This window comes from Rhinolophus hipposideros (assembly GCF_964194185.1).
Source record: "Rhinolophus hipposideros genome assembly, chromosome: 22".
NCBI lineage: Eukaryota > Metazoa > Chordata > Mammalia > Chiroptera > Rhinolophidae > Rhinolophus > Rhinolophus hipposideros.
This window is the reverse complement of record NC_138068.1, coordinates 41,391,842-41,404,003: the sequence shown is the minus strand read 5'-3', so window position 1 is coordinate 41,404,003 and position 12,162 is coordinate 41,391,842. Positions and strand designations below refer to the sequence as shown.

Below are 12,162 nucleotides of genomic sequence, written 5' to 3'. Positions count from 1 at the left end.
AAGTGCTGCAAAGGCTGCGTGAAAAAGTTAGACAGCCTGAACTTTTCATCAACAATTCATGGCTCTTGCATCACGACAATGCACCAGCTCACCGAACACTGTCTGTGAGGGAGTTTTTAGCCAGTAAACAAATAACTGTATTGGAACACTCTCCACACTCACTTGATCTGGCCCCCAATGACTTCTTTCTTGACCTGGAGATAAAGGAAATATTGAAAGGAAGCTATTTTGATGACATTAAGGACATCAGCTCTGATGGCCATTCCAGAAAAAGAGTTTCAAAATTGCTTTGAAGGGTGGACTAGGCGCTGGTGTCGGTGCATAGCTTAGAAGGGGAGTACTTCAAAGGTGACTGTAGTGATATTCAGCAATGAGGTGTGTAGCACTTTTTCTAGGATGAGTTTCCAAACTTAATTGTCAGACTTTGTACGCTGGGTTGTTCTACAAGTTAAGCTAATATAACATACCGGACAAAGGCTACCGGTGTTCCCTCCCACCAAGTAAGCCCTTAAATGTTGCTACAAGCAGGGATTGAAAGGACATATCTAGTAAACAAAATTAAAAACAAATATATTTACAAAGAAATAGATGATGAAGTCCATAAAAATGTTAAACAGACGACTACAAGTGCCTACCCTAGTGCTGATCATGTGGACTAGTGTGTTGCAACTCTGTGACCCTTTTCATAGAAGCATCTGGGAATAAGAACGACCATCCCACCACAGCAGCAGTTTCACGACAGTAATACCTGACTTGCTTTTCATCGCTGCCACTCTCAGGTGACAGTCTCAGAAGCTGATGAAGGACAGCTGCTCTGCAGTCTTCAAGGTCTCCTTTCAGAATGTCACTGTGATTATAGAGCCTATAAAACAGGTGCTGCATGAGACGTTTATTTAAGCACAGACGGCCAGCTTCTAGAATCTATGGTGGTTCTTCATGATTTATTGAAATATATCTGTAATATAATCTAAACATAAAATGCAGCAACTAGACTGTCTCTCGACAAAGATGTAAAATGGGGCCGTTTAAAAAACTTGTTTGTGTGTATGTGGCAATTTTAAATCCATCAGAGGAAATAACTTTAACCCTTTGAAGACTAATGATGTTCAAACCCTCAGCCGTGTAATCTCATTGCACCTGACTGACGGGAATGCTAGATGATCTTAACAGCAGAAAAGACTAATTTTATATTGTCAATCACAACAAAGTTAGATCTCCACAATTTATGAAATTTACTTAAATTGTCACTGCTAAGAAATTGAAAACTGTTGGCTAAAGTATACATAGGTTATGTCCTGTATTTCTGAATGCAGAAAAATGACTATGATTTCTCCGTTTAGATCCCACTGCAATAAAATTTTCTTTATTCTTAGTAAGAACAGGAAGGCATAGAAAGAGGGATTTAGCTTTCATTATTTATTACCAGTGAATTGAGGGTTTGTAGAGTCTAACAATTTGGCCTCTGTTTTAGGTTAGGCTTATTATGGTATTACAGTAGACTCCAAAGAGATTGGAGTTACTAACTTCCTTTAAGAAAATGTCTATTTTGGGGGGAAAAATTATTCTAAGAAGCTAGGGGAGAAAATATCAAAGACAAAACAGTATTACATCTTTTAAACAGTTGACCACATGTGTAGCTGGGAATATTCAACACAAACCATAAAAAAGAAAATGAAACAATTTATAAAACAATATGCTAATTAGCAAAGGATTACTAATTTGTACTGCAGTTGGTGAAGTTACTGGATTATTTGACGACCATGTGCCTGACAGCACAAGGATGAAAGAGATGTGCTCTGTCAACTGGAGTGTGACTGACAGGTGCAGGCTCAGGCCCACCCCCATTCTGAAGCAAGGTTCCCCTCGCCCCGCCCCGCCCCGCCCCGCCCCGCCCCGCCCCCACTCAAGCCCCGTTCTGGAAGCTGGGCCACCCTGTCAGTGCTCCAGCTCCTTGCTAAGTCCTAAACTCCTGTATAAACTGTAAGCCTGGGTTCTTAGTCCCTGTGGGTCAGACTCTGTGTTGGGTCCTTCCTTCATTCCTAAGCTCTGCTGCCCCAAACCTTCCAGACTCCTGTCCTATGTTACTTATGGTACCTGTTAAAACTTCTTTTTCTTAGGCAAAATCTGGGTCCTAATTCTTTCTAGAAGGCTTTATCTTGTCACCACTCAATTCACAGAACCGCCGGTCCTTAAGAGGAGAAAGATAAGCCCAACTGAGGTGAGTCAGTTTCAGAACAGGAAAGGAGAGCAAATAATCAATGGGAAGAGAATCAGGAATTGTGAGGGGGCAAAGAGACAGTGAGGCCCCTGGCATCACTGGGGCTTGATTAAGGTGGAAGTATTTGAGCAGGCAGGATTTAGACAGAGGGGGAGATAATTCAAGCGAAGGAGCAGCAAGGGTAAAGGTGACAGGAAATGCCAGGGGACGTGGGGTGTAAGGACCAGCAAGGAGACAAGACTGGCCAGGTGAGGGATAAGATGTAAGTCTGGCTATTGGTGATAAGATGTACTGGGAAATAAAATTTGATAGGAAACTGGTGAGAAAACAGCAAGAAATCTTGCAGATGTCTGAGCCATGGCTGGTTTCCTAAAAGCAGGTAGCCTGGCAGCAAGCTGTGCACGGATGGGATTGGTGAGGAGAGAGACCTGAGGCACTGAGGCCACCCAGGAGAGTGACCTGGTGCTCTTGATGGCAGGGGAAGAATGTGTAAGTGTGAGAACAGTGGTGGGGTGGCAGAGAAGGAGAAACAGTCATTCCAGGTGCAGGAGCCAGGGAGGAAGGACTCAAGCACCTATGGCTGGTGGAGTGGGGTTGCAGAAAGCTGCATGCAGCACGTGCCTCCCTCAAAGGGCCAGTCACCCGAGGCTCCCACTGTGGAGTGTGTATCAGCGATGTTAGAGCTTCCTAGTTTTCAAGAGAAGCTGGAAATGCACAGTCACAAGTTTTATTTTATATGACATCTCCCAAATTAAAAAATCTGACAACTAATTCAAAGGAAGATTAAATACTGTGCCTGACAAACAATTCCCATCTACGGGCTTGGGGCTCGAGCTTAGACTGCCTTTAGTCTCACTTCCCGACCAGGTAGTACACCCTGAGCAAGGCCATGGCTTGATGGTTTTGTACCTCCTCTAAAACACTAGCATAACACTGGAACTTAGTAGACACTCTAATACTGGGGTACCAAGGTGAGGTGGGGCGGGATGCTGCATTGAGAGCAGCCTTCCTCCAGGGAATAGTTTATCTCTGCCATTTTTAGGAACGATGGTAAGAGAAAACAGACTGAGTTTTAGTGGTTTTATTATTTATAAATTCTCTACAGACAATGCACCCCTTGTTGCTACATCTCCCCTGATTCCTAATACCACCATGGTATGGTCCAGTTAGGACAAATGCCAGATAACCTTTGTTCTTTTCCAATCTGATCAATCCAAACATCAGGCTTACTTAGGCTAGCTCATCTCACACTCTGTCCAGGAGCTTTTATGACTACTTTATTCATAGGATCTTTTCTATCCCTAAATTCCTTTTAGCACAATACAGACAACATCCTACACTGTACTGTTCTCTTTTTATGTCAAGTCTGCCTAGTCTTCTCAACAAGACCAAAAGTTTGTTCAGCACAGCAATTAAGACTTCTGAATTTTTATTTTACTTTGAGTTTCATATAGTACTCAGTACAACACTAAAGACACACTTAACAACGCTACACATTGAATGATAGGCCAAGATTTAAACCTAGATTAGAGATATTCATAACACCTATTTTTACAGTCTGTGTTTAGATGTAGGAATTATACCAGTCCAGGGCTTCCAGGGGTGGCAACAAGTAACCAACAAGATGGTCATAAGCACCGTTATACAGAGCATTAATTAGGAACACAAAATGGACTCTAATAATTCTGATAGTTATGTCAGTCACAAAGTGACAGTCATACCAGAGCATCATGTGAAAGGCGTACCCTATAGATGATGTAATACAGAATTGTACACCTGAAATCGATGTAACTTTACTAATAATTGTCACCCCAATAAACTTTAATTTAAAAAAGGAAGGAAGGAAGGAAGGAAGGAAGGAAGGAAGGAAGGAAGGAAGGAAGGAAGGAAGGAAGGAAGGAAGGAAGGAAGGAAGGAAGGAAGGAAGGCGTACCCTGTGAACACCCCAACCAGGTAACTCCAGACGCAGATGCAGGGTGGAGGGTTACCATCTGGACGGCTTTATCGGGCTGCAGATGGGTGCACTGCACCCAGTCTTGAGCTCTGACGGCTCAAATGACAGCTGACAGCTGCATCTGCACTCGTCCTAGAGGGAGCACTTGAAGCCTGGCCTCCTGACCGTCTCACCAGCCCGGCCTGCCTCCCAGCGCTAAGCACCCCAGCGCCAAAGGCACTCTCACTGAACACCGGACTCTCCCTCTCATCCTTCTTTCAGAAGACGGTTCGCCTTGCCAGCCCTATTGTTCGCAAACCTGTGTGACCCTCTTCTGTGAAACCACTCTCCCTTGACTATTGGAAGCTATCCTCTGGCCGGAGCCTTGCTTAATGCCCGTGGTAAACCGAGTCAGTAGAACAAGATCCACGGCTTTATTCTAATAAAGTCTGACACTGTAGAAAGACACAAATGTGTGTGAGACTGCTACTTGATAGTCACGTTCCACTCACAACTGTCCACACCAAGTTTATGGTCTACTCTAGATTAACTCAGAATCTCGTCTAACAGATGAGTTGGTCTGTGCTGAGGATTTCTAACAGTTATCTTCCCACATGATATCAGACTTAAGTTTGCAAAATATCCATCAGTCCTTTGCTGAAAATAATTCCATTAAAGAATTCACATGCTATACAGCGCTAAAGATTATACACTATGTGTTACAAAAACACTATTTTAGAATTCAAGATCCCAATTTCTTTCATGTCTTCTATGTGTATTGCTGCCAAAATTATTCCAGCTGGGGAGCATCAATCTGACGAGGCCATGTCGTCTTTTCCTGGGGAGTGTGTAGACTAGCCTGGCACCAACACATTGGACCCTCCCATTAGTTTGTTCTCTGCAAAGTCCAGCCAAGTGGACAAACCTGATGGGTGACAAGTAATCACTAGAAACACTAATGACAATTTAAAGGTATACTTTATTTTTACCCAGTAACAGTTAAAGTATATAATAAGTACATTTTGGGGGCTAAAGTTAAAGTAATTGCTTTTCAGCTTCATTTTTCATCTTTCAGCCACACAGAATTCAGGAGATAACTTAAAAGAAAACTTTACTCTGGGCTAATATGAACACTCAAATTAGGGTACAATTTTTTTTTTAAAGTGAATTAGAAAAGTTACGCTTTTTCTTTCAGTATCACAAATTGAGGATTATTTCTTGGCAAAAATAACCCTGTATGAGGGCTACAAAAAATGAACTTTTCCGTAACTCTGTAACTTTCACACATTGCTGTGGGTGTTATCTTTTGGGGGGACTTAAAATTTATGTGTTTCAGTTATAGCACTCTAGGCTGAACTTTCAGGTTTTATTTTCTCTAGGGGACAACCGTCTCAAAATGGTGTCATAATCAATGACCACAAATAGTAACGTGTTTGCTTCTGTCGATGAAGAACATCCAGCCTGAGAGAAAGCTTATGAGTTTATTTGAGCCAAACTGACAATCGCCGGGAAGCAAAATCTCAATGGATTGAGAAAACGCTCCGCGAAATGGTGGTTTGCAGCATATTTTATACATAGAATCAAAGGAGGAGGGTTACATGGAATCCACTGGCGATAGATTAAGGCGGTGGGAGAAAGCAAAACGGGGGAAATCTCTGGGATTGGATAAAAGTAAATTGGAGAGACAGGTACATCTTTCACATAGGTGGGTACAGGACAGTTAATAGTTCTCATAGAAATGTTAATCAAGGGACAAGCATAATAATGAGGGATTCTGTAGTTTCCTGCTCTGGTCTGGAAAAATAGATAGGCTCACTTAAGGTGAAGATTAACTTTATGAAGGAAGCTTCAGGCTAAAGATGTGACTTCTCACCATGGCCCATTTAGTTATCAAATTATTTTATGCTCACGCCATCTTATGTGGTTATTTTCAGTCTCCTGAGCTTATCAGATTTAATATGTAGCCCCTTTTCCATCCATACTTCCATAATTTACATAACATACTGTTACTTTGTAAAAGTTTTATAAAGCCTATTTACTGTATTTATAATGAGATTGAAAAATCATAAAGTGCTATAGTTGGTCACATCCAGAACAAAGTTTTAGGGAATAAATTATATTTCAAAATGAGCAACAACAAAGAGGCATCAATTGTAGTGGTGGTCCACAAGTTATGAGCGTGTAATTTAGGAAGAATCCATACACAGAAAGGTCAGAAAGTGGCAAAGCAAACCTGCTTTGTTTTCAATTCCAATGTCTGCAGAAACACTGGCCCTGAAACTACTTCCTCCTCCCACCTTTGATCCTACCTTCTTTCCAAAACACAAGAAGGTTTTGATCTTTAAACTAAGAACTTGGTCTGGATAGAAAAGATTACTTTTAAAACTATCACTTTATCAAGTTCTAGTTCTGGTTTTTCACACTTAATTCCCACTGAAATTTGTTGAATACAATTAACAACATTTAAAATCCTCCAAAGACACATGAGGGTTCTTTAGTTTAAGCAGAAGTAGTAGAATGCATTCCAGTACCAACACTTAAAGAGCACAACTGCTATAAAATATAACTAACAAACCAGAGCGGGCTGTTGTCCGTCAAAACCAGGAAACTAATTCAATTTGTGTAGCTCACTGGTCATCCTGAAGCAATTTAGCACCTTCTCTTTTATAAGAGAAAACCTCCAGTGACCTCCCACCCACAGGTACACAAATACAATTGAGAAGCATAGATGCCTGCAGAAGCTCTACCTCTATAAAGATGCAAATTAAAATTTAAACAATTGTAACAATTGGCTGGAGCTAATCCTTTTACAGAGGTGTAAATAGCTATTGAGAACTGAATTCCGGGCTGCCAGCTTTTGTTAAAGAGCATTACAGACAAATTTCACCCAAGAGCAACGCCAAGCCACCAAGTCTTTGGAATATTGATAAAATAATTTCATAAAGCCAGTGCAATTTGTTTGCTCTGACGTCAAATTTCCTGACCATAAATCCAAACATGTAAATATAAACTACATCAAGAATTAGTGGCCTGGGAAAATAAACTGGAAGCAACTATCTCAAGCCTGACACCCGATGGCTGGAATAGCTGTATGTGCGGCCACAGCAAAGTTTGTGTGTAGAGTTTTGTTTGCCACACAAAACAGTTAGTTGTAGAAAGGACAAACACAGACATAGTTAAACAGTACTTTTCTTTTAACAGGCTGTCTTCCAAAACCTAAGTTTTGGTGGCTACCTTGGTCCCCATTGTGCAGCCCTGTGGGTGGTCCCTTCCAGGGGGCCACTTGAAGGGAGCACAATGCCAAACAGGAGGGAAGGAGGGGACCTCGACACAAAGGCCATCAGACTGGGGCAGTCTGCCGCAGGCTGTGGACCAGAGGTCATCAGACAACGCTCCTTCTCTTTACCCAGGAAACAAGGGCTCCTTCTCTTTACCTGGAAACAGTGTGGTTAAGCTGACAGCTTGAATTATGGGCTACATTTTGTAGGGTACCATCCATCTGTGTAGAGGTCCTCTTTATTGTAGTAGAGGCGGCACAAGCAAAAACCTTTGCCTTTTCCCCCATTTTGGCCTCAAAACAGACCTCCTCATTCTGTTCCATTTTAGTTCTCAGGACTACTCCCTCTCCCATATCACTGTTTGTTTGTTTTCCTTAACAAGGCACTGAAAGACCTGAGAGAATTTATAATAGGTGTTTCCCTCCACCCTTACTCAGTGATAACCTCTCTGAACTCATAATGAGTTTTAGTAGCCAAGAATCATTAGTGATGGCTGCAGATGTGCTTTATGAAATGGGCAAGTGTCCTCCGTCCATTTTCTCTTTGAGAACTCTATGGAACCCAAACTTAACACCCAGGTTGATAAAAATCCTCCTTTCTGGGAAGGTGAAGACTGGAAAGATTTGCTCCCTGGATTTCTTTTAAATCAGTACTCACATGTCACCAGTAGGGTGTTGTCATTAGGTGCTGGCTGTGCTAATCTGAGGTGTATACAACAGATTTATGGAGCCAGTCACCTAAAGTGATCTGGCTTTAAATATCTGCTGCAGAAAAGAATGTGGAGGGGAAATGTCTTATTATCATACAACTTTATACCTTCAAAAATTTAATACAATCAGGCCTTGTCTTTTGGAAAAGTTTTAAAAAAAACTATGAACATAACACTTTTTTTTTGTTTATTAGATGTTATCATAATCAGTTCAACAATTAAATTGTAAGAGGGTACTTTGGACAAAAGGCATTTGATATTGTTAGGATAGAATCACCTTTGCGGGGACTTAGTGACATATGGAGGACCACACAGAAAACATTAGACTTTTGTTGTTGTTACCTGTCTGTCTCCATATGTGTGTGTACGTGTGTCTGTAAGAGAAGAGACAAAAGGTTCAGACCGGGCTGCAAGGGTTACACTATATGAGGGGACTCAAGAGACAGAAGAAAGCAGAGGGCACAATGAGATGGTGGATAGGTTTACTGAAGGCTCAGGCAATGTTCAGACCCTGAAATAAGTATGTCACTTCTCCGGGAAAAGTGAGCTTCCCTGGAGGCCAGTTAAGGCTGATGAATGGGAATGGGGTGCAGAGCAGTCAACCTCCACTGAAGGGGAGCTGAAACCAGTAAAGCAAATGCCTCCCTGCATTCTGACTCTGTGTCTGGGACCCGCCTCCATGATGACAATGACATGGAAGTGGCAGCACCCAGGGAGGGCACCTGCAGGAAAGGGACTGAACACTTGGCTATTAATGTTTGCCTCCTGCTGTATGAGTACAGTAGAAATCAAACACTGAAAAGATGCTGAAAAGATGGTGCTGAGCCCTTCAGAGGGTCAATATTGTACTAAACCGAAGAACCTGAAACAATTTATTATTCAAATGCTCATTCACCTAAGAAGCTGCTAAAACGACGCCAAAGACAAAAAGAAGAAACAAGAAAGTGAATGATAATCATCATCAATGAATAAACGGCTTAACTACAGAAGAAAGGCTGGCAGGATGCGAACAAGAAAAAAATAAAAGCTAACTGGCCCTCCTGGGTAAACCCCGGGAACCAGGTGAAAAGCCTTCTCTTGTGAGCCAGAGTTCAGAGGATGTTAGATAAGCACATCTCTAATTCCAGGTAAATACTTTTCCTGAAGGAGGACCGGGGTGGCTACTCACATGCTGGGATAGAGAGATGAGAAAAGACCTTGCAATCCCTGGATGTGTCCCCTTGGCCTGCAGGGGAGCTATACTCTACCACATGAGCCACTCCTTCACTCGATGTGACCAATAGTTCCCTAGACATGGGCCAGGGTGGCTTGTCTCCAAGCTGTTGCTTACACTGCAGCGCTCCCCTGCAATCTGGAATGGCTAATCCCCTTCAACCAATCATCATGGCTGTTCCGTTTATCTACTGTGTGTAATCCAAATGTAGTGGTGTAAAACAACAACCAACAGCTTTTTGTCATGCTCTTGGCTTCTGTGGGGAGGAGTCTGGACAGAGCACAACGCAGGTAGTTTGTCTCTGCTCCACGATGGCCTCCGCTTGACCATCTGGGGGGACCTGCAATGCAGGGGTCTGGAACTCTTTGGAGGCTTCCTCACATCTCACAGGGGGCTGGGCTGGGATGTTTTCTGGTTCAGCTGGGCCTACCGACTGCAACACTAATACGTGGTCTCTCCCTGAGGCCTGTTTGCTATTAGCCTTATTTTCTCGATACCCTGACCATGTTCCAATCTTTTCTACCTTATTTTGGTCTTAAACAACAAGGGCCCGACTCCCAGTTTCCTTTCCAACCTCTGGTAAACTTATTTCACTCAAAATAAACTACTTTTTAAACTCAGATTTCTATTGAAACAGGTCTAGTTTTGCTACACCCCTCGAATAATTTAGCCTGACTATTGGTTCCCTCCTGGCAGAAGAATAGGTCTGGTACATCCTTCAACTCGCCTCCCTAATCATTCTTACCCCGCTCCCCCCCTTCCCTTTTCCCCCTCTCCTCCTTTATCTCCCTATACATCTCTCCTTTGGCTCCCAAGTGTTGGGGTAGAACACGTTAACACTTCATTGGGAGATCGCCCCCAAAATGTAATTTACTTAAATATCAAATATTAAAAAAACTCGAGGAAAACAGTGACAACATTGTCTTTCATTTTCTTTTTTTACATCTCCCAAATTCCCTTATTAAAGAGAGAGGGGGCAGAGAGAAGGAGTGGGGGGTGGAGAGCAAGAGAGGGAGAGAGGGAGGAAGGGAGGGAGACAGAGAGAGAGAAACAGAGAGACAGAGACAGCGAGAGAGAGAGAGAGAGAGAGAGAGAGAGAGAGAGAGAGAGAGAGAGAGAGAGAGAGAGAGAACCAGGAAAGCAAACCAAAATTTCATGTTTAATATCTATTACAAAATTAGGTTTACAAAATAAGAGTGGGACAAAGTACTGATAGCAACTGAACCTGTGTTTATAACTGCAATTGAGCAGAAGGAAGTGGATATATGATTTCCCTGAGAAGGTAAGGACCTCTAAATCACCAAGTGCTAGCAGCAGTCCATCTGGAAGAAGGTCTGCAGGTACATTTCAAGGGTGAGAATAAAGGGACTGCTGTAGGGTATAGGAGCAATCTGGGCCCTATAACTGCAGAACCTTACCAGTCTGACTGTCCTTTTAGCAGCGAGTTCTGCACTGAGGAGAAACTACTGGAAATGAACTCTAGAGCTGAACTGAGACAGTAGGGGCAGAAGAAATAATTTTTCTACTTAAAGAGGAGGAGGGGACAAGAGCCAAGAGGTCTAAGAAAGTAAGAGACCACACTTATAAACATTCTGGGAGAACAACAGAAGAGGAAGCTCTGGATCCGTAAAATTAGGAAAGCCAGCCCTGGCCCATGTGCCCCTCCAGAGTGTGGGAGAACTTACCTCATTGGAACATAGTCCCAGAAAAAATTCTAGGTCCCCTGATCAGGTAAAATTCAGGTAATGACACCTCTACTGCATAAGGCTGCAATAATAAGGAGATACTGTGTGTAAAGCAGCTGGCACAGCTTCTGGTACATAACAAGCACTCAAAGATTATAGAAATTATAATATTACCATTATTATAAACATTAGTATATCAGGTTTACATAACAACCTTAAGCCTAACCATAACAAAATATTAATGACTTCAGGTAAGCCATCGGGAAGTGTGGTAAAATACCACTGTCCCATTCGAGAGGACATCTCCCAAGTTGTCCACCCCTAAACTTAGTGATTTCTCCCCAGAACAGTACTGGATATGTAACTACCCAATTCTGCCTCTAGCCTTCCCTTTCCTTGGCTGCAGCCTGAACTGTTCCAGATGCTCCTACATACTTGCTTCAGAAAGACATCCACAGGTGATTAGTCTATGATTTTCCTTTACGATAAATACATTTTAAGCCCTGATTATCTTGTTTCTGGACCGTATCTCATTTTTTAGGAAAACTTCTGATCACACTAATTTGGATAATGATTCCCTGGTTAACTCTTAGAGTGCTACGGTCTTACAAGTGACCTCATCTACTGATGCAAAGCATAAGCTATACTTATAGTGCCTCATGAAAGGGGCTAATAAAACTAAATGCCTGCTTTGTCATGATTCTGATTCTCTGACGCTAGAAATTAAAGTTACCAATTTTCCAAGAGTCAGAAGTATGATAGAAGCCAAGTTCATTTCTAACTTAAAAAGAAAGAAAATAATTGGCCATTCCTATTTCAGCTCTTGTATGTCCCTGCATCTTGACTTCCAGAATTATCGTATCAGATTATCATTAAGTAACTAATTATCAAATGCCAAGATATGCCAGCCACTGTATCAGGCACTTGAGCTGAAAAAAATGAATCTGATAAAGGTGGTAAATGAGAACTTAGAAGTCAAGTTCAATTAGTGAATTGTGATACTAGTCAAAAGGAGATCCAAGATCATAGTTGCAAAAGGTCATGGCTCTGCCATTCTTCCTGTGATTTCACAATATGTCTAAAGCAGGGAGAGAGCAAGAGAACATTCCAAACAAAACAAGTAAGT

At 42.1% G+C, this 12,162-nt stretch overlaps 1 protein-coding gene across 13 annotated transcripts in view; it reads right to left on the bottom strand.

Annotated features, from left to right (window-relative positions):
• KIZ (kizuna centrosomal protein) overlaps window positions 1–12,162 on the bottom strand; it is a 147,384-nt gene that overhangs the window by 63,631 nt on the left and 71,591 nt on the right. For 7 of the 13 annotated variants that reach the window (XR_013992274.1, XM_081033949.1, XM_081033947.1 and 4 more), the window contains one exon: window positions 749–862. The exons of the other annotated variants lie outside the window; for them this stretch is intronic. Coding sequence is in view for 6 of the 7 variants with exons in the window: in XM_081033949.1 (XP_080890075.1) it covers window positions 749–862 (114 nt within the window). In the remaining variant the exon portion in view is untranslated. The remainder of the gene's footprint in view (window positions 1–748; window positions 863–12,162) is intronic. 13 annotated transcript variants of the gene reach the window in all.